At 39.8% G+C, this 22465-nt stretch overlaps 1 protein-coding gene across 3 annotated transcripts; it reads left to right on the forward strand.

Moving 5' to 3' along the window:
• Positions 1–517: 517 nt before the first annotated feature.
• LOC134493407 (uncharacterized protein C1orf185 homolog) lies at positions 518–21490 on the forward strand. 3 transcript variants are annotated; one of them, XM_063297918.1, is made up of 6 exons: positions 518–739; positions 5804–7216; positions 9823–9928; positions 15951–16077; positions 17364–17397; positions 20499–21490. In XM_063297918.1, exons 1-6 carry the CDS (start codon positions 637–639, stop codon positions 20969–20971), a joined length of 2256 nt encoding a protein of 751 aa, XP_063153988.1. In that variant the 5' UTR covers positions 518–636; the 3' UTR covers positions 20972–21490. The 3 variants fall into 3 exon arrangements, with proteins under 3 accessions (XP_063153988.1, XP_063153989.1, XP_063153990.1); XM_063297919.1 differs by having other exon boundaries at positions 16054–16077; positions 20499–20562; XM_063297920.1 differs by lacking the exon at positions 5804–7216 and having other exon boundaries at positions 20499–21479.
• Positions 21491–22465: the final 975 nt, after the last annotated feature.

Below are 22465 nucleotides of genomic sequence, written 5' to 3' on the forward strand. Positions count from 1 at the left end.
GCATCCATTGCCACTGTAACTGAATCCATCCACCTTTCCCAGGATTATAGACTTCCCAAGAGTTAAATCTTTGCATTATGAGTCTAAAAATGAGAGAGTAATGGCTAAAAAAGAGCCTTATGTGAACCTCTTTAAGTTACCTTCTTTCAGTGCTGCTTGTTAGATTGTTATTTCTCTGTATTATTTGTCTTAAAATTTTTAAAGTTTTAAACACTTCTACTCTTGAGTAGGAAATATATTAAATGCAACAGATATGCATATTACAAGAAACCAGAAGGGCGGGACTGTATAAGGGTTCGTTTACTTGAGGCTTCGGTCATTTCAACAGAAGCAGAGAACAGATTAAAAAGTAATTTCAAAAACGTGTATTTGAACCGTGTTAGGCGTTTCAAATACCTGAGCCTCCAATGCCACATTCTCGAGCTGCAATAGGACAGCGGGCTGCCGAAGCCCCGCCCCGCTCGCGCTACCTTAACGACAATCGTTGACAGCCCGCCAATTTCTTCGCGCGCGAGGTCAGAATCGTCGCGGGAGCATCTCTTGCCATCTCTCATGGCGTTCGCTTGTTTCTTCAACTCGAAGGGCCGTTAGAGCCGCCATGGCGGGCTGGGAGAAAGCCGTGCGCGGAGAAAAGCCATGCTAAGAGCTGGAGCCCTCATGGCCGCATTGCTGGTTCTAGTGCCGTTCACGGGTTGGTCTGTACGGGGTCGTCTGCTTGTCCTCTGTGAAGTTTGGCCGGGTGAGGACCGCATAAGGCTACCTTCTCCAGCTTGATGGCTGGGAATTATGGGTCTGTCGCGAAGGCTTATTCTCCCGGAAAGCGCCAAGTTGAGAGAGGCGTAGGGTCTGCGGGGAACGAGGAGCTTAGTCTGATACTTGAATTCCTTGTAATAAGAGTGTGAAGTTAACAGTAATGGCTTTAAGCTTGTAAATAGACACGGGAGAGAAGTAGTTTGGTTATCATTTTAAAGGCTACTGCCATTTCTGAATATAGAAAATTAACATAAAAGCAGTCTGTTGAAAGCTATGAATAACTTTAAATCTGAGAATAAAAGGGAACTTTATACTTTGGATTTGGAATTTTAATGACTTAGGTTTATACTATTTCTTGTGGTAGATGTAGCAAACCAGAAACTACCTGTCCTGGGGTGGAAATCAGAGATACTATACAAGAACTGGAATATGGAAAAATCCATTGTATATCTGAAATAACTGAAAAGTATCTGCATTAGATGGTGAATGTTTGATCCTTTTTATTGCAGCTGTTGTGATTACCAACTAGAAATTTTGATTATTCTAACTTCTCATTAAGTACTTGAAAAACCACTGGGCCTCGGTAAAAACTACAAAGAATTTGCAGTGTTACTTTTGTTAAAACTTAACACAACTAAACACACTGCATATGAGAAAAGATTGTACTGTAGTAGTTCTTAGAGAGACAAGAAGGGTATTAGCAATGCAGTCCTGTCACATCTGTTAAGAAATAAGCCCCATTATTTTAATGGGATTTACTCTCAGTGTATATAGGTTCACAACCTTTGTTTCAAAAAATAAACACACTTCTTGAATATTTATATGCAATTTGAAAATGCATGAGTTTAAACATTTCTAATAGTACGTTAGAACTGTTACAGAAAACTCATCTGCTAACAAACATGCAAGTGACAGCAGTTTTGCTGTATTCCCCTAAGGAGTCCTGGGAGTATTCTTATAACCTGGACAGCAGATCCTTGAGGGCCCTCCGGCTGCTGCTGCTTAACGCCAGGTCAGTTAACAACAAAGCCCCCCTCATATGCGATTTGATCGCAGAGGAGGGGGCAGACCTGGCGTGTATCACCGAGACCTGGCTGGGCTCAGAAGGGGGGGTAGCCCTCTCGGAAATGTGCCCAGCTGGGTTTCAGGTGTGGCACCAGCTGACATACCAGGGTAGGGGAGAAGGGTGGCTGTTGTCATCCGAGAGTCTCTGGTGGCCTTCAGGGACCCTGCCCCACAAGTGGCCGGGTGTGAGACCCTGTTCTTTAAGTTGGGTTCCCAAGAACAGCTGGGAGTATTGCTACTGTACCAGCTCCCCTGCTGCGTAGCAACCTCCCTGCCTGAGCTGCTGGAGGTCATCTCGGGTTTGGTGGTGGAGTTCCCCAGACTTGCGGTTCTGGGGGACTTCAATCTGCCTTCCCTGGGGCGTGCCTCAGAGGCAGCTCAGGAGTTCATGGCTACCATGGCAGCCATGGGCCTGTCCCAGATCATCCGGGACCCGACTCGAGTCAGTGGTCTCACTCCGGACTTGGTCTTCTTGTTGGAGCAGTGGCAACATAATCTGAGGGAAGAGCCGCATCTATTCCCATTGTCATGGTCAGATCACGCCCCAGTGGCCCTGTGATTCTCCTGTGCTGCCCCCCTCCGCAGGGAGGCAGGACCCATTCAGTTGGTCCGCCCCCAGCAACTGATGGACCCAGTGAGGTTTCAGAGGGAGCTGGGGGTGGTGCCCAGGGATCTGCTGCATGGTCCAGCAGAGGCCCTGGCTGCTGCCTGGAATAGGGAAGTGGCCGGGGCCTTGGACAGGATCGCGCCTGTGCGGCCTCTCTTGCCTCATCCAACCCGACACTCCCCGTGGTTTATGGAGGAGCTGAGGGTTTTGAAGAGGCATAAGAGACGCCTAGAGCGCACTGGAGGAAGACAAAGACCGAATCTGACCAAACACAAGCTAGAGCCGCTATTAAGGCCTACCTTGTGGCGGTAAGAGCGGCGAAATGGCAGTATTTCTCCGCTCTTATTGCATCTGCAGATTGCTGTCCAACGGCCCTGTTTAAGATCACACGTACCCTTTTGGGGAAGGTGGGCCCAGTGACCCACCTACAGGGCCGTGCGGAAGAGTTTTCTGAGCATCTGCAGGATAAAATCACTCAGATCCGGTCTAAGTTGGACTCCATGCGTGAAGCAGGGTCTGTGGAGATACCGAGGGAATGTTTTAGCCTTGTTATCTGGGAGCAGTTTGATCCTGTTGGACCCGAGGAAGTGGACAGGATCCTCCAGATTGTGAATGCCACCACCTGTTACTTAGATCCATGCCTCTCCTGGCTGGTGAAGGCAGCTCGGGAGGTGACGTGTAGTTGGGTTGGTGGTGCTTCATCTTCCGGGAAATTGTCATCCTTAGTTCTGGATGGGGTTGCACTGCCCTAGACAGACTCAGTGCGTAATCTGGCAGTTCTCCTGGACTCACAACTCCTGCTCAAAGAACAGGTGGCAGTCGTGGCCAGGAGGGCCTTTGTGCAACTTCGAGTTGTGCACCAGTTATGCCCGTTCCTGGATCGAGAAGCCCTCCGAACAGTCACGCCCTGGTTATCTCCCATACAGACTACTGCAATGCGCTCTACGTGGGGCTACCCTTGAAGAGTATCTGGAAGCTTCAGCTGGTCCAGAATGCAGCCGCGCGGGCTATTTTTAGTGCCCCTAGGTCGGCACATATAACACTGTTGCTGCGCGAGCTGCACTGGGTGCCAGTTTGCTTCCAGGTCCAATTCAAGGTGTTGGTTATTACCTTTAAAGTCCTACATGGCATGGGGCCAGGTTACCTGAGGGACCGTCTCATCCCCATTACATTGGCCCACCCCACCCGATCATCCAGAGAGGGCATGTTGCGGACCCCGTCCATAAGAGAATGTCATCTGGCGGGGTCCAGGAAACGGGCCTTCTCTGTAGTGGCCCCTGCTCTCTGGAACATCTTGCCCCCGGAGGTGAGGCAGGCCCCCTCACTCCTGACCTTCCGGAAGGCCCTGAAGACCTGGTTCTGCCGTCTCGCATAGGGCGGGAAAGTGAATAACCATTCTTGGGGGTGGCTCGCACCCTAGAGTCCCTCCCACCAGCCTGGATTTTATACCTTTCCTGGATTCTATTTATTTACTGTATTTTATAATAACTGTTTTTATGAGATTGTAATGTTTATATTTCGTGCTTGATTTTATTGTAAACCGCCCAGAGTCCCTCTTTTGGGGAAGATGGGCGGTGGCTAAATTTGATTAATAAATAAATAAATAAACCTGTACTTGTGTTTTAGGCAAATAGAACTTACTGGCAAAAGGAATGCTTTAAGTGCCATAGGGATCAAATGAGAAGGAAAATCTTCTTTAAAGGGTTCACAAAACTGCAGCTGAATGGGAACTTTATGTCTCTTTGTAAAACTAGAATACAACACCAAATTTATTATTTGTTTGATTTATATGGCTTCCCATCTTGAATACATGACTCTGGGCGGCTAACAATATTAAAAAGAGTAAAACCACATGAAAAAATATAAACAGCAGCTGAGAAAAAGTTATGAAAAAATACAGTCAACACAAGCAGGAAATGGGCTGTATCACACACCCAGTGGCCCTAGCGCATGTACAGTACCAAGTCTTCAAGGCCTTGCTGATGATATTCCAGAGATCAACTTGTCCCAGCTCCTGCTAACCTAGCAGTTCGAAAGCATGCAAGTGCAAGTAGATAAATAGGTACCACTTTGGTGGGAAAATAACAGGGACATGAAAGGAGCCCCCTCGGGCATCCCCCAAGCAATGGAGACATCACTGGCAAATCCTTTCAATACAGAAGCACCTTGGTAGGTGCTTCTGATACGGGAAAAAAAATATTCCAGAGGATGGGCACCAGGGCAGAAAAGCTCTCCTCCTGGGCCAAATGACACTCCTTAGCAGATAGGACCTGGAGCATGCCCCTCCTGCCAGACAGGTATAAACAACTGGGGAGAGATAGTCCCATAAGTAACCGGGCCCCAAGCCATGAAGGGCTTTAAAGGTGACCACCATCATCTTGAATTGCACCCAGACACATACTGGTAGCCAATGCAGCTCACATAGCAGAGGTGTCATGTACTGAATTACAAGCATCCTTAAGTGCCTGTCCTGCTGCATTTTGTACCAGCTGAAGCTTCCAAATGCTCTTCAAGGGCAGCCTCATGTAGAGCATGTTGCAGTAGTCCAATCAAAGGTCCCTAGAGCATAAGTGACTGAGCAGGGCCTCCTGGTCCAGGAATGGTGCAACTGATACACAACCCATAGCTGTGCAAAGGCCCTCTTAGCTATGGCTGCCACCTGTTCCTTGAGCAGGAGCTATGAATTCAGGAGGATCCCCAGACTGTGTGCCAGTTCTGTCCAAGACAGTGCAACCCCATCCAGAATCAAAGATGAAAGTCCAAAAACCCAGACCACAGCCTCCAGGCACTGAGAATCTCCATGGCGTCACTCAAACAACCTAGGGTAGAGATAAAGCTGAGTATCATCAGCATACTGATAATACTTCACCCTGAATCATAGGATGACCTTACCCAGCAGCTTCATGGAGATGTTAAACAGGAGAGGAGAAAGCACTGAACCCTAAGAGATTTCACAAAGTGGGGGCTGCAGGCTGGACCTCCCCCCATCAACACCAACTGGAACCGATCTAGAGAAAGGAAGCAAACCATGTTAGTACAATACAGCACTAACCATCCCCTACTCCCAAAGCTGCTAAGGTCAAGAACAAGGATAGACGCACCATCCCATCCCACTCACCAGAGGTCATCCAAATTGGTTTTTATAGTTATAATTTTAAACTTAAACATCTAAGTGCATCTAATGTAATGCCATTATAAATCTCTGAAAATTCTGCTGGGCATATAGTGTCACATAGCTATGAGGGAGCTATTCATAAATCCTGTCCAAAACAACTACTATTAAAATAAGTTTTAGAATGTGATCCTGGCCTTAAGATAATCAGTATTTAATGTGATTTGAAATATTTAATTAAACTAGGGTTATTTGCTTTATTGCAGGGCATTTAAAAGAGTATCAGCAATTATCAGTAGCAGCTGATAATGATTCATACAGAACATTGGTGAATAGAATCCTAGTACAGTCTGCACTGAAAAAGGACAACAGAAATTACAAAAGCTTCAGAACAAATTTCAAAATACATGGAAAAAATGCCTTTAAAAACAATCAACAAAACTATGCAGTTCTGTTTAGAATTAATCTATATTTACTTGCAGACAAAAAAACAAGCATACAAATTTCAAAAAAGCATTCAGTAATGTATGAAGTTATTTTGAGAGAAAGAAATTATTTAAGAAGGAGACTCAGTATTCTGATGAATGCAAATCTTGAAGACTGTGAAGTGAAAATGAATTGGCATATTAATGTGAGAAAGAAATCTGAAGGTAACAAATCACAAGTATCCTATTTTGAAAAGGGATATAAATACATGGAGACCAGGTCACCACTGACTTATATGGCACATCAGTCAAATATATTAAAAAGTGAAGAACAGTTACCAAAAAGTCAGAAAAGCTTGGGAAGTATTATAATATTAAAATTTGTGAAGCAACGTAAAGGAGAAGACCATATTGAAATGAAGATTCTAAAAAAGAAAAAATGTAAAAATAACATTGATAGACTATTAGCTTCTGTGAAAGAAAAATTTTGTAAAGTGAATACAAATGTGTACAATAAAAATCAGCACAGAATATTTTCTGATGGAAAAAAATTATTTAATACAGAAAGAAAAAAACAATATATAGGATTTAAAAGGTTACAACAGAGAAAAAACATTATTAAAGAAAAAATCAAGATGTGGAAACAGAAAACAATAACTAAAAAATCAGTTTATGACAATCAGAAACTTCAATTCAGGCATGTATTCACTTACCAAAGAAATAGTCATAGGCTACAGAAGGTATACTCAACTCATAAAAAGATGTTGGCTAACATTCAAAGAAAAAAAGTGCCTGCATTTCAAACAAAAACTTACAGAGGCAAACATTTAATACAAAAATGGGGCAGTATTCTCAGAGCTAGAAAAGAAAGTAAATTTGGAGAAAATGAAATGGGCATTTTGTCAAAAATTTACTATATGCAGCCTTTCATAGTAAATCTTAAGTTTCTAACAATTACAATGTATGTGAAGCAAGATTTTTTTAGTTCAGAGAAGTATCAGACAGAGCCATTAGTTCAAGTGAAAAAAATGTTGCAATATCTGTTGCCTTCTTCAGAGAGAGTTAAAAAGAAGTATTTTAGTCTTGGTCAGAAAGGACTTGAAATGTCAGCTTTAAAAACACTGATGGTAAAACGGCTTGTTAAAAAAGAGGGTTTTCCAGCCTTTTTCTACAACAATATTTTTAATGGCCCGTCGTCAATTGTTGAAAGAACCAAGCGATCAGCAAAAAATAAAACTGTACCAATATCAGTAGGTAGGTGTATTTTGTTTGTGATACATATTTTTAGAAAAATAGCTTTAATGCATAATTAAATATATGTTGAATAACTTTCTCAGTTTAAAAGTAGTGTTGATTAATTGACCAATAAACATCTTCAGTATAAATAATTTATCCAGATTTGTGAGTCTAAAAAGGAGAGAAACTGGGTTCATACCCTACAAATAGTAAATTCTTCATGCCAACCAACAAAAGGACTTCAAATCCAGTGAATTTTAGTATTGATTATGACCCGATGAAGCAAATAACATAAAAATTATATATGCATCATATGTACAGTATGTACGTATCACTTTTTAGGGCCAGGCTGAGTTCTATCAATCTTCCTCTTTCCCTTCATACTTCTGTACCAATTCCAAAGATCTTCCAGATCTGAAACAGATTTTGGGTAATGGGGACTGTAGAGAGAACAGTTGGAAAAGCTATGTTCTATGAAGTCTATTCCATTCACAGAAAGTATGTTAAGATTCAAGCTTTTATTACATAAAAGTAATATATGGCAATAAACCATATTAAAATATACAATCTATTATATTACTCTTCCCTGCCCCCCCATTACATTTGGAAGGGACTTTGTTATGCTCTACAGCAATATAGTTTATTTTTTATTGGAGATGCTTAGATTTTTCTTGCCATAGTATAGGTAATGCAGAGAGTTTGAATAAACTTGTTGATAATCTGAGCAAGGATGGGCTCAGATATTCCACCCTATTACAGGAAACTTCACCCTGCATTGTCTGCTCAGGTCATAGCTGTTTTACTTTCAGCAATAGAAGCTCTATTCTCCCTGATCCTATCTGGAAGCTCTCTGGGTCAGGAAGTCAAAGCTCCCTTTGCCATACAGGTACTTCAACAGAAATAACTATGTAGAAGGTAATTAGAATAATAAGATTTATCTTAATGCAGCTGTTTTCTCCCTCAGTAATATCAGTGGCAATTCTGGCTCACTTGACCTTGGTAAATGGGAAAAGAAGAACTAATGGAAGCAATCACCTCAGACTAGCTCTACAAAAATAATATACGACAATGGATTCCAAAATGTCCCCCATCTGTGGAAAATAGGGGAAAAAATGGACTCTTTGAAGGGGTTAAAGGGCAAAATGAGTGCTTTAAACCTTTCGTAGGCTTAAGATGTCAATTTCATCTCTTAATCTTCCTCCCAAAATGGGTTGGCCCTACCCACTTTTGAGTGTGGTCCCAACATATGCTATAGCTCTTGGACTAACAAGTTGCATTTTCCTGTATTATAGGAAATAAAGACCACCAACAAATTCTGATTAATGCTAAACTATCTGCCTTCAATACTGGCATAAAGTTCTATTAATACACGTTTCCGTCCTTACATATTTATGTTTGAATAGAGACCCTAATTGTTGCAAAAATTCAGAATGAGTAATGGAATTTATAAAATGCAGAAATTCTGAAAGACTGAAAGCTTGCTGTTACTTAGGCCAGGAGTTTTCAAACTTTCTGGCTGCAGAACTTGTTAATTAAAAAAAAAACCAAACCCCTGATCAAGAGGCAAAGCTCTAGTGATACAAAACTGGCAATGAAACTTGTGCTAAGTGCCACTAATTGTCACCTGTCCATACCAAAACCGCTGATTAAGAATCACTAACTGGAGGGAAGCTATTGCCTCATCCATCTAAAACCTTCCATTTGACCTTGCTTGTTTGACCTTGCTCAAGGAATGAGTGGCAGACAGGTCTGGGCCAGGATGACTTTGCAGAAGGCAGGGGAGGAATGAACAAAATGATGGCCCTGGCATTTATTTTTTATTTTTTGCAGAAGAACACTGCAACCAAGGCGTTTTCCTAGGTAAAGATTCTACCCTTTTGTTTGTGCGTCAGTTTTGTACATACAAACATAAAGGTGGGCTTTCAGTTGCACAATTGCAAACATCATCTTGACTCCCCCCCTCTCTGCAGATGCTGCTGCAGAGTGGTCAAAATGTACTGGAACAGGGGAAACCTAAGTTCAAATCTGCCCTCAACCGTGGAGCCACTGCAATTATGAACATACTTTCCTGGGAACAAAACTCATTGTCAGTAGAAGTTTTTGAATAACTATATGATCAAGCTATATATCCCATTTATTTTAGTGACTGAAATAGAAAATGTGGCACACAAGTACAGTTCTATTGTAATTAATCCAATGAATGGAACAACTGCACAGCTATAAAGAAGACATGAGGGTGATTGAAAGCCACAATGGATATGTTGAATCCTTTCATTGTTTTTGCCATCTTTACCATCCCCTTTCCAACCACATTTCTCTCATCTTGTTTTGCTTCTCATTCTGGAGTCCAGCTGGAAGAAAAAACTAGAAGGACAGTGCATTGAGGAAGAATGGAAGATAGGTGAAGAGTTCACAGTCCATCTCTCACCACCATTTCTTCACTGAAAATTGCCCTTATCTTCTTCACAGCTGTGCAGAGACAGGCCTTCGTTTAATCACATGGGTTTACTCTGAAGATACATGATTTAAAGGCAATTATGTTGGAAGATGTCTTTTAAAATTATAAAACTAAATTTAAGTGGCTAATATTTTAATATTAACTGTATTTATTTTTATTTATTTAGGTGTTTTGCAGCATTTAAGCTCTGCTCTTATAGCAGGTGCTACAATTTTTGGAATAGCTCTGTTTATTATTGTGTTAGCAGGATTTTACCTGTACCTTAAAAGAAGGTAAGTTAATGGCTTTACAGTTTCCTCAAAGATTTCAAACTTACAGCTGATTAATTAATACAGTATTTAAAGTTTAGTTAATACAGATTAATGTACAAGAGTACAACACCAATCCTAACTCTTATTTAATAATAGATGTCATTGAGATCATTTGGACAAAGGAATATTTTTAGGATGAAAAGTAATGCTAAATTAGATAAAATTTTATCTGTTGGAGAATATTGATTTTCCGGGTCAAACAGTATTTTATTTGAAAGAAGCTTTTGCTTCATAACCTTACATGAGATTACATTTTAATTCTGAAAACCACACAGTTTAATCAAAGCACCTTTTTTTCTTTTAACAAAATACATAATTTTAATCATTTATCTTGGAAAGAAGTAGTAGTAGTAATAGTTATAGAATCTTTATTAGAGTCCACGACCAGTACCTTGGAAGGTGAGAATCAGTGTATCTTTTCTATTAGACTTGCACTTACATTGCAGAAATATGGTATTTGGTAGCTTCAGACTTTCAGCCCAATGTTTCTCAACCTCGGCAGCTTTAAGATGTGGTCTACAACTCCCAGAATTCCCCAGCCAGCATGCTGGGGTTGAAGTCCACACATGCTGGCTGGGGAATTCTGGGAGTTGAAGTCTACACACCTTAAAGTTGCCAAGGTTGAGAAACACTGTTCCAGCCAATCCTAGTTAACATCTATTTAGATCTCCTATTTTATAGATGAATATTGCCCTGTTATTACTATTTAAGTACTCATGTAATTGTTTTTAATTTTCAAAAACTGACCACACTAACCTGTCATTCTCTCAACCATTTCAGTCATTTTCTTCATCACTGAAACCTGTTTTGATTTTTAAGGAAAATGGAAGCATGGTTTTCTGATGATAATTTTTATTACTTGGCAGGCCAGATGTTGAGGTTTATCAGATCAATGCTGTACACTGTAGATTTTGTGTGTATGTGTGTGTGCCTTTGAGTCATTGTTGACTCCTGGTGACATCCTCATCTAGTCCCTGCAGTTTTCTTGGCAAGATTCCCAAAGTGGTTTGCCATTGCCAGCTTCCTAGGGCTGAGAGGGTGTGACTGGCCCAAGGTCAACCAGCAGGCTTTGTGCCTAAGGAGGGACTAGAACTCATGGTCTCCTGGTTTCTATTCCAGTGCTTTAACTACTACTCCAAGCTGGCTTTCCTATTTGCAGAATGGGGATATGCAAAATATTCTGAGCACAAAACTACCATTTTGATGTTCTGAATTTGGAACAAATCAGGCAGTGTTTCAGAGTTTTGTTGTGAACTTGGGACAAAATGGGGGTGTCTTCACTGTGTTTTATGTATTTCAGCTGCTATGACTGGCTTTATTTATAAAAAATGTTCCAAAAATGGAGACCAGGAGAGTATATTAGCCAATAAAGTAACAAGTTCTGTTCTAGCTGCCATTTGTTAGCAGTTAGAAAAATGAACTATTAGATTGGTCTGCCCCAGGCAACTAATGGACCCATTTGGGTTTCAGAGGGAGCTTAGAGTTGTTCTGCTGTATGGTCTGACTGAAGATCTGATGGCCACCTGGAATGAGAGAGAGCAGCTGGGGTTTTGGATTGGATGATGTGTGAGTGGCCTCTCCATACTTATGGATCCTAGAACTCCCCCAGTTTACGAAGGAGCTTAGGGAGATGAAGTGGGTAAAGTTGCCTAGAGCACCACTGGTGGAAGACAAGGAGCAAACCTGACCAAACATGAGCTACAGCTGCTATTAGAGCCTACCTCATGGCAGTAAGGGTGGTGAAATGTAACTATTTCTCCACTCTTACTGTATCTGCAGATAGCCACCTTGCGGCCCTGTTTCAGGTGACCTGGACCCTCGTAGGTGGGAGTAGTCCTGGGATTCACCTACAGAACCATTGTGAGAGAATATGCTAGGTGTCTGACATAAAATCACTTGGATTCATTCTTCCTTGGACCCCAGTCTTGAAGCAGGGGCACTAGAGTATGGGGCTAAGTCTTGCATGGGTATCCGGGAAGAGTTTGATCCTGTTGGGCCTGAGGAAATGGACAGGGTTCTTACAGCTGTTAGTTCAGCCACCTCTGAATTAGATCCATGCCTCTCCTGGCTGGTTAAGGCTGCTCCATAAGGTATATGTAATTGGGTTCAGATGGTGGTTAATTCCTCTGAGGGATGGGGTGGTCCCACCGGCTTTTAAGGAGGCACTGGTGAACCCCATTCTCAAGGGGCCATTGCTCAACCCAACTAGCCTGGCAATTTTAGTCCAGTCTCCAATCTTCGCTTTTAGGGAAGGTTGTGGACAAGGTGGTCATGCTGCAGCTTCAGGGATTCAGGCCTGGATATGGGACTGAGACAGCGTTGATTGCGCTCTTGGATGACTTCTGGTGAGAACGGGATGGGGGTAGTACATCCATCCTTGCTCTTCTTGAGTTCTCAATGGCCTTCAGTATCATGATATCCTTCCCAACTGACTCTGGGAATTTGGGGTGGGTGGCACTGTGTTCTTCTTCTGGGGCTGGTTCCAGTCAATGTTGATGTGGTGGGGGGCAAGAGGCCAGCCTCCAACCTCTTACTTGGTGGGGTACCCCAAGACTCTGTTTTCTTTACCCTCCTGTTTAACATCTACATGAAGCCACTGGGTGAGGTCATCTGATGGTTTGGGATAAGGTGTCACCAGTATGCTGATGATACCCAGGTTTACCTCTCCACCCCAGGCCACCTGAATGATGCTGTGGATGTCCTATCTGAGCGTCTGTCTCTTTCTATATGAATGTTATGCTTGTAGGTTGTAAATTGTATTTTAAAAAGCACTGTAAGCAAATTTTTAAAGAAATGTTTAGAAATGTGTCTTTTAACAAAGGTAACTACTATGCTTTGTATCAATATGGAAACCATTTATCATACATAGATTCTCAATCAGATTCTGTGTCCTATGCCATACATCAGGAAAGGTGTTTGCACCCTCTAAGAACATTTTATTCTCCCCTTCCTGTGAACTACAGTCCCCTTTCAAATCATCTTTGCACTATCATTAAGTTTGAAAAATACTATTCACTCGGTTGCTACCTTTTTTCGAGCTTAAATTCTGCTGATGAGAGAATTATGTGTGTGAGAGAATGGGAGGATAGAAATTATTGGCTTTGACCTATACCATATGCTGCATGTGATGTCTTCATTGTGGTGGGAAATATAGGCACTGGTAGAAAAAGATACTCCACTGTCACCACAAAGTATAGGAGGTGGCTGCTGCATACAAAATTTAAAAGGTATACAATATGAAATATATATATTATTGACTAAAGTGAACAGTTTTTATATTATTATATTATATTTATAAATGTACACTCCACATTTGCAATATTTTGAATGATATTATTGTAGCATAGTATATATTTTTCTTATCTCATTTATGCAGTAATTCGTATGCTGTCTACTTGTGATTTCCAATATTAATACATTAAAGCATCATATAATAAAAAGTAAAAAAAAACGACCTGTTGCTGTCTTCTAATTAGAAGTCTTCATCTCCAAATGTTTATGGACAAGAACTGTTTTCACTAATTTCCTAAAGGATAGGAAGATGAGTGTAACCTGAACTCAGGGGCCAAGCTATTCCAAAGAAAGGGGGCTGTCACTGAGAAAATCATTCTTTGGGGTCCAACCTCTTCGATCTCTCACAGAGTATGTACCAGCAGCATCTTTTCCTGGATAGACTGTAGAGCAGGCAGGTTCTACCTGGGGTAGAGAGCCCTGAAAATAATAATGGCCCAAGATTTAAAGAGTGCCACCAATACCTTGAATTGGGCCCAAAAGCATATTGGTGACCAGTGCAACTTCCACAGAATAAGCATTGTACTGTCAACGAGTGGATAGCTGCATTCTGTGCCAGCTGCACTGTCCAAGTCATCTTCAAGGGCAGCCCTGCATCAAGTGAATTATTGGGGTCAAGCTGAAAGATTGCAATGGCGTGAGTCACTGCCTTCACTGCTTCCTGATCTAGAAAAGGACATAACTACAGACCAACTGAAACTGGCCCTAAGCTTTCCTGACTATGCCCTCTATGTGGATTCAGGACCCATTCCAGGAGAAGTCCCCACATGGCACAGCTGCTCCTGCAGGGGACCTGCAACCTCTTCCAGAGCAATAGATAGAATATCTGTGGAACCACATGGTTTCTGTACCAACAGTAACTCCATCTTCTTGGGATTCGGCCTGAATCTGTTCTATCCCATCCAGTTCTCAGCCTCCAAGCACTGGGTAAGGCAGTCTTTCTCAACCTTTTGACCCTGGAGGAACCCTTGAAATATTTTTCAGGCCTCAGGGAACTCCTGCACATTCAGGCTCAACTATAGGCCAGAAGTTACAGAATTTTTATATTCATTTCATGGGTAGGCCTGTATATACTCATTAGTATTCTTAAGCTAAAAATAAAGAATGAAACTTAACTCTTTAATGTGAAGTTGCCCAAATTTGAAACAATTATTTAAATAAATGATGATCTCCCAGGGAACTCCTAGTGACCTCTCGCGGAACTTGGGTTCCACAGAACCCTGGTTGAGAAACCCTGGGGTAAGGACATCCACTGCATTTTCTGCTCGGCCTGGGGTAGAGATGTGGAAGTGGATATTGTCAGCATATTGATGATCCTGACCCCAAACAGGTGACCTCCCCCATCATGCAGGTATTAATGTGTTGGAAATGTCTGAGCCCTGAGGGACTTCACATTGGAATGCCCATGTATTTAATTTTTCTGCCAGAACAATACTGAATGGAACATTTGTTCAGGAAGATGCAGAATCACTGCGGAACAGTGCCCCTGATCCCCTGGTCTGAGACTGCGATAAATGCCTCTGATACCCAATCCTCACAGGTGGTCCCCCAAAATACCACAGTACATGGTATCAAATGCTGCTGAGAGATCTAACAGATAAGGAGAGGAGTGTAGCTCCTACATCTGGGTCCTGCCACAGGTGATCCTTAAGAGCAGCCAAGGCAGTTTAAAGCCCAAGTCTAGGCCTGAACCCCCATATGTTAAACAACAAAACATCTAGACATATTAGAGTGCTGAATATATAATACTCTAAAAATACTGGCCATATCAGTGACAGCCAAGGAATGCAAAAGATGGAAGAACAATATTAATGCAATTTCCCATACGTTTCAGTATTCGTAGTTACCTCTTGATCTTTCCTAAAATCATATAAGATATTTGCCTGAATTATGCAGAACACAGCTATAACATTGTCCTGTGATTGCAATAGGAACTTCTTGAGAACCTTTTTCTTTGATGAAGTATTGGTGTAACTACCAATGAGCAAATTGCATTTGGGGGATGGACTTCCTCAAGACAATTTGCACAGGAAGAGTGCAGTATCTCTGCTTAAATCTTTTCTATTAATTGGCCCTTTTTTCCATGACTGGAACAGTTCTATTTTAAATCCACAGAGCTGCTGCTTTCACATATTACTTGAATCTTGGCAAGCCCACTGACTTTAATAATTGCCTACTCAGGTACATTAATTTAGACTTTACAAGAATTTAGGAGTAAACAGTTCTAAAAAGCATTTTATGTGACATACAATGTGGTAAATGTAGAATTAGATATATAAGCCCAGTTCAAGTTTTATGTATTGAATGCCATGTAAAGATTTTAGAATTATTATTTCTAAATTCAGCTCAGTAATTAACTTGAAAATTCAGCAAAGCATAATTCCAGAATTGTTTCTTAATTATATTGATTATTGCATGGCAGTTACTCATTCTCATTAATTTTATAATTTTTAAGGGATATACATGTAATTTTATATTCATTTTCTGAATCAGTACTGTATATTTAAATTGTGTAAGTTTATATACTGTATGAAAATGCTTTCATCCAAGTATGATCAACAAAATAAAAAAATATTTAGTGTTACACTTACTTAGTGTTTTGGTTACAAAATTTATTAGAAAAAATTTTATGTAATAAACTTTCCATGTGTAATCATATATATATATATATCTTTATATTTAAATATTTCAGGCAACTTTTAAAGTTTTTCAATACTGTTCTGAAAGATGGAAAGTCCCCTCCCAAGTCTAAATCTACTGATTCTCAAAGTTATGCACCTATTTCTGTTTCACAGAATTTTCATTTTGTACAACCAAAGGTAAGATACAGTACTTTTATAGTTATAGAAAATGAACCCATAATATATGTGGCTTCTGTCTTTAGATTTATAGTATTCTGAGGCTAATTACTGTAATACCCTAAACATGCCATTCACTATGGGAGATCTTTATTTGGGTGATATAAATGAATAGTCAGTACTATCTAGGCAGAAAATTGGCACATTGAGTATATGAATTTTGAAATCTCAGTAAGTGAATCCCAGTAGAACAGAGAATACTGCACCAGGTCCACAGGACAGCCAGTACAAAGCAACAGGATTCCAGAGATTTGGAATAAATCCAGGTGTTGGTAAAAATTCAAATCCAGCCTATAAGTACGTAAATAGGCAAAACAAAAGCTACACTGGTAATAATGGAACCATGCTGGGATTTGAAGCGTTGTATTCTTTTTTCTTTATTGTGTACAGGGTTTTTTTTTTAATTTAGATCCTATGAATTTTTAAAAAATATTTAACTATCAAATACAGAAATAGACATGCTAAAATGTTGTTTGTATATGTTACATTTAAAAAACACTTCTCCCTCCAAAATGATAGAAATTATTATTTTAATTCCAGTAGTAATTGGCACATCAAAATTAGTTTTGAAGACTCTGATACTTCTTTGTCTTGTCCAGTGCCTGGTGAATATGACTTGAATATTGCTAGAATAGCACTACAGGCTCTCCTATACCATGCAACTTTGTTGTGAAAGGAATTTTATACTGTGACTATAGAATATATGTTTTATACTCTATATTCTAAAAGCAGCACAGTGCATTTATTATCACTTAATGTTATTGCTAATGATTTATGAAATATCAATTCAGAATTATTCGTTATGTATGCTTTTAAAAAAAATAATTTTCAAAATATTTTAATGTATTAATAAAGGATAGGGTATACTTAACAGCCTTGTGTGGTGCAGAGTGGTAAGCAGCAGTATTGCAACCGAAAACTCTCCCCACGACCCGAGTTTGCTCCCAGCAGAAGCTGGATTCTCAGGTAGCTGGCTCAGGTCGACTCAGCCTTCCATCCTTCCGAGGTCGGTAAAATGAGCACCCCAGGTAATGACTGGGGAAGGCAATAGCAAACCACCCCGCTATAGTCTGCCAAGAAAATGTCGTGAAAGCGGCATCCCCCCAAAGGGTCAGACATGACTCAGTGCTTGCACAGGGGACCTTTCACCTTTCACAGGGTATACTTAATAACTGAAGCATTAGCAAAATTCTTAGTACAATTTACTAAATGTAAGATAGATGCTTTGATTATCTTATGTCTGATAGGACTCAAGAAAGAAACAGACAGCAGTGGCAGCAGGTATAAACATTTTCTAAGAATGCAATTTACAAAGAATATATATCGCTAAGAGTTTTGCAAAGTAAAGTAAATATAACGTTAAATGCAATTATAGAAGTTTAGATAAAAGAAATAAATATTTTCAATTTATTAATTTTAAAAGACAATGGCAAAATATTACCAATTAAATAGTTTGCTAATATTTTAATTAATATAAATATAAATCAAATATTATAGGATACAGAGTATACAGATTTCCAAATATATACAGGTGGTCCTCAGTTAATTACCACTTGTTCAGCGACCGTTCAAACTTACAACGGTGCTGAACGAGTGGTACTTGCGACTGGTCCTCAAATTCTGGCCATTGCAGCATACCCCACAGTCATGTGATCGTGATCTGGGTGCTTGGAAACTGGCCCGGATTCCCAACTGTCACAGTCTCAGATAATAGGATTGCAACGGGTGACCTTCCCTGCTGGCTTCCCATAAGCAAAGTCAGTACGGAAGTTGCAGTCACTTGAGGTCCTCGCTTAACAACCCTTGGTGATTTGCTTAATGATGGTAACTAGAAACTGCCATCATTAAGCATAAGCAAGGACTACCTGTATAACCATTCCTCATTATTTGACATGCTGGGAATTGTAGTTCAGGAATGTGGGAAGACATTGCTGAAGTAAGGATATGTGTCTTTAATTTTATTGAGATATAATTTTAAAGGTATCTATCTTTGGTTATATTTAAATCTGGTTGTGTTATCTGATATCAGATTTTCTTAGTTATTAGAAAGAGCAGATATAGAACATTTTGCTAAAAAAACCCCTACAATGTGGTAGATCCATATCTAACATTTGAAAAGTAAAGGATAACAAATACTAAAGATAACAAATACTAACTCACCAAGTTAAAATTTGATCATACTGTACTGTGCAGACTTTTCCTGGTGGATCAGAACTGAACAGACAAAGTATTGTGACACTGTTGATCACCAGTTTAGTTTGTTGGGTATTAAAATAAAATTTGGGACAACTCCTAGTTCATACAAAGATATTTGCATGAAGAACCATTACATGCATTTTAATAGATTAGGGTTAGAAAGCTAAATTCATATCAACTGTTATTTAACATTTAATTTTAAATAGTTTACGCACTGCAAAACTTAAAGAGCAATATTAATAGTTATTGTTTCCAGTGAATAGCCATTTCTAAATCAGAAGGGCACTGCTTGAATAAAAGCTTGAATGTGTTCAATAATTCCTGAATTAAGAGAGAACCCTCTTAATTTTTTTGTTCAATAATACATTGTTCATATTCTATCCCATAACTTTCTCTAAATTGTTTGCATTTCCATAGATGGTCACTACCTGTACTAATATATACTAATGCTTTATTTGGCTGTTATCTAGATCAGTGGTACTTAACATGGGCCATAGGGCCCCCCAAGGCCACAGTAAGTTTCTGAGGGGTCCACCCAAACTTAACTGCCAGGCATACGATCAATTTGTCATAATCCTCCCAACTCATTCTCTGTGCTAATTTCACCAGAATAGATACTGAATATTACTGTAGTCTACAATAAATATCTTAATGAAAAAGGCAGCCTGTAATAACTATGAGGGAGATCAGAGATTAATGAAGCTCAGAAGGGGTCCATGAGCAACAAAAAGGCTGAGAATCTCTAACCAAGATCATGTTTGAGAGCCTTTTTTGCAGCCCTAGCACTGTTTAAATTTGGCAATGAATTGCCAAATTACAATAGCACAATTCTCTGCTGATTTTAATTGGGAAACAGAAAGAAAGACGTGCTAATTCACCAACAGGATTAATGTACCTATTAAAGTTTAAAGAATCTCCTCACTCTCCATCCCCTCTGATGACATCATATCACTGCCACATTTTCTGCCATTGAAAACATTTGTTTGCTTGTTTGTTTGATCAAATTTATACACTGCCCAATTCACTATGCAAGTTACTAAAATTAAGGCTCCCAGGTTGCAAAAAGATTATTCACCTGTATTTTAGATAACAATTCCTGTAGCACCCATTATCCTGTGGCAGAAACTTATTTAAAAGGCAGCTTTTCAACTTTTCTTTTATTAAAAAAAAATTCCTTCTCACCTCTATGGGTGGCATGTGTCTTCCTCAACCTCAGGTCCTTTACCAGAGGCCTGGGAGTTTGAGGGTTCTGCACAGTATCTTAGCTGTTCCTAGCACTGCACTCTTCTGGACAAAGAGCTCTGATGTTGTTCCTGGGATCTGTTGGAGCCACTCTCCCAGCTTGGGGGGTCACAGCCCCAAGTACCCCTACCACCACTGGGACCACTTTGGCCTTCATTTTCCACATCCTCTCTAGTTCCTCCTTCAGGCCCTGGTACTTCTCCAGCTTCTCATACTCCTTCCTGATGTTGCTGTCACTTGGCACTGCTACATCTATCACCACCACTGTCTTCTGGTCCTTGTCTAGTACCATGATGTCTGGTTGATTGGCCAGTACCTGCCTGTCTGTCTGGATCTGGAAGTCCCACAGGATCTTAGCCTTGTAGACAAGAGAACCACACACACACACACATACACACACACACTGTATGTATGTATAACATTTGAAAAATATTTTTATGCTGTACACAATAGAGTTTGAATCCTAATAACTTTTTTAGTATACTTTTGATAAAAGTATTATGATATAGTAAGGGTGAGGGGAGATTCATGGAGCAAGGTGCTCCATATTCTTTGTGTAGCTATTGAGAAGGTCCTCTTGCTCTCAAGCATGCTTTCATGAAAGATGAACAGAGGGAAGGCCTCTCCATCAAATCTTACAAAGCAGGCAGGTTGATAAGGGAAGATAATGTAACATATCCAAAATATTTTTGTTCTGTTTCTGAGTTAGAGTTTTATTTTATTATTCAAATTTAATTACCGCCCATCTCCCCCAAAAGAGGGACTCTTTGTTTACTCTTTAACATGATGCATTGTGTTAACGTTAGAGACAAAATAACATAGAGAAGGAATTTTGGAATAATAGGTAGATATCAACTACTATTCAAATTAGTTTTACTATTATTAAAATAAATTCATTTTAACACATATATTTCTAATGAATAATATTAACTGTTTTATTACAGCGGTTGAAGCCTCTGCCAAAAAGAAATCTGATCGTGTTAGTGTAAAAGAAATATATGATAGCTCTGATACAGAAGGAAGTTCAAAAACGTCTCACAGAGGTTTGACTGTAAGATCCAGAGCATATGTGTTTCCATCTCAGTCCAGTGGAAGTCTACAATCATTCTGTGATGATGTTTGTGATGTTTACTCAGCGCAACTTTCTTTATCAGATGAAATTGTTGTGGAAAAATTGTGTTCAAATCTGCCCAGCACTACCCCAAAAGAAAAAAAAGCTGTTACTGTTGCATGTCAAACAAACTATTGTTCAAAAGATAATCAACACCATTGTACCAATACTGATGTGTCACCACAGCTCAAGCAACTGACTATTTCAAGATCAAAATCTGAAAATGATATTGTAAGGGCTTCCTCCAGTAATACATCACGCCCAGTACAGTCATTGACTCATGTTTCTAAAGTACAAAATCCATGATCAGTATCTTTATGCCACATTGAAAAGTTCAGATTAATCTTAAAATGTTGATGATTCTATTTTTTCTTAAAACAACAAAGTTTCTACCTGAATATAGCTACATTAAGCAATAGCACACAAAGTTCTGTGATAGAGTCCTGTTCCAGTTTTACAGGAAGTACTCCATCCTTGATGGTCTATTTTAAAGTCAGAGCATTTCTGGTTAGGTTAGAACAGGACATTTTAGATCTGGGAAATTTTGACTTCAAAATATTTTGTAGACCTCTCACAACTGTGTGTGTGTGTGTGTATGTGTGTGTGTGTGTACACAGATGCAACAACATAGCATCCTTAAAACAGCCCTTCAGAGTAACTTGCAGAATGTATTGTAGATGAATTATACCCTGTTAGAAGACCTCTTCAGGCTTTATTACATCAGGATAAGACTTGCCCTCTGGATGTTGTTCAAATGATTTCAAGCTCTCCAGAGCATTCATGCATTCAGTGCAGGTTCCTGTAAGAGGAAAGACTGCATGTTCAATTGCATATTTTCTGGTTCATGCAAGCAAGGATGCTGAGGCTTTATTGGGAGTGTTCTTGTGATAATTTTGATTAATCCCTAGTCAGAGCTAGAAGCTACCTAAGCAGTTCAAGCCCACCTGGGTGAATTCATGAGATGTGAACTGATGGCATTCAAGTGCATTTACTTGGGTTTTGCTCCTATGGGACATTGGCTCCTGTGTGATAGCATCAAGAGTGAAATCTGACACCAGTGAAGAATGTTTTGCTAATAAATAGTATACAGTGGCCTAAGATAACATGGTTTTTGATAACTGTTTACTATCATAAGGAAAAACAATTTTGATCCTCATGGGATTGAGACAGTCTTACCATTAATTTTTAATCAAAACCAAAATATTTTCATTTGTGATACCATGTCATGCAAAGTTTGGTTGTATTAACTTAGTTGCATAATTCACTAGCATATCGTGAAATTATCAAATAAAGTAGAAAACTTTTGTTCTTCCAAGGGAAGTTGAAGTCCCAACATGTTGGGGAATCCAAGTAGGAAATGTCATTGCACAGCTTGACAAAGGATGTGTGGTAAGGCATTGATCTTGGAGGCTAATTCTGGAATCTAGGTATGTGTTATGTAGCAAAAAGCACAGCAACCATTTTGGCTATGGATTAGCAAGCCTTATAAATAAACCTCCACGGTGACTTACTTACTTGTTTAAAGGCAAAAGGAATGCTGAGCTGCATTACAAAGCTGGATGGAGAGCAAGATGCTTTCCTCCTTTTGTGTTCATTGGGTTTCTATGGCAGGGGTATAAGAAAGATCGGGCATTTCCATCCCCTCCATCAGTTTTTAGTCTTTCGTTATAATTGGTAGGTATAACGTGATAACAAACACTGGTAAATAAAGTACAAGAAAAAGCCATAGACCAGGACTCTAAAGCAACCTGCCTATCAGGCCCAAGTAGAAATGCCCAGACCTGGAGGTTGCTCTGTGAG

This window comes from Candoia aspera, chromosome 3 (genome assembly GCF_035149785.1).
Source record: "Candoia aspera isolate rCanAsp1 chromosome 3, rCanAsp1.hap2, whole genome shotgun sequence".
NCBI lineage: Eukaryota > Metazoa > Chordata > Lepidosauria > Squamata > Boidae > Candoia > Candoia aspera.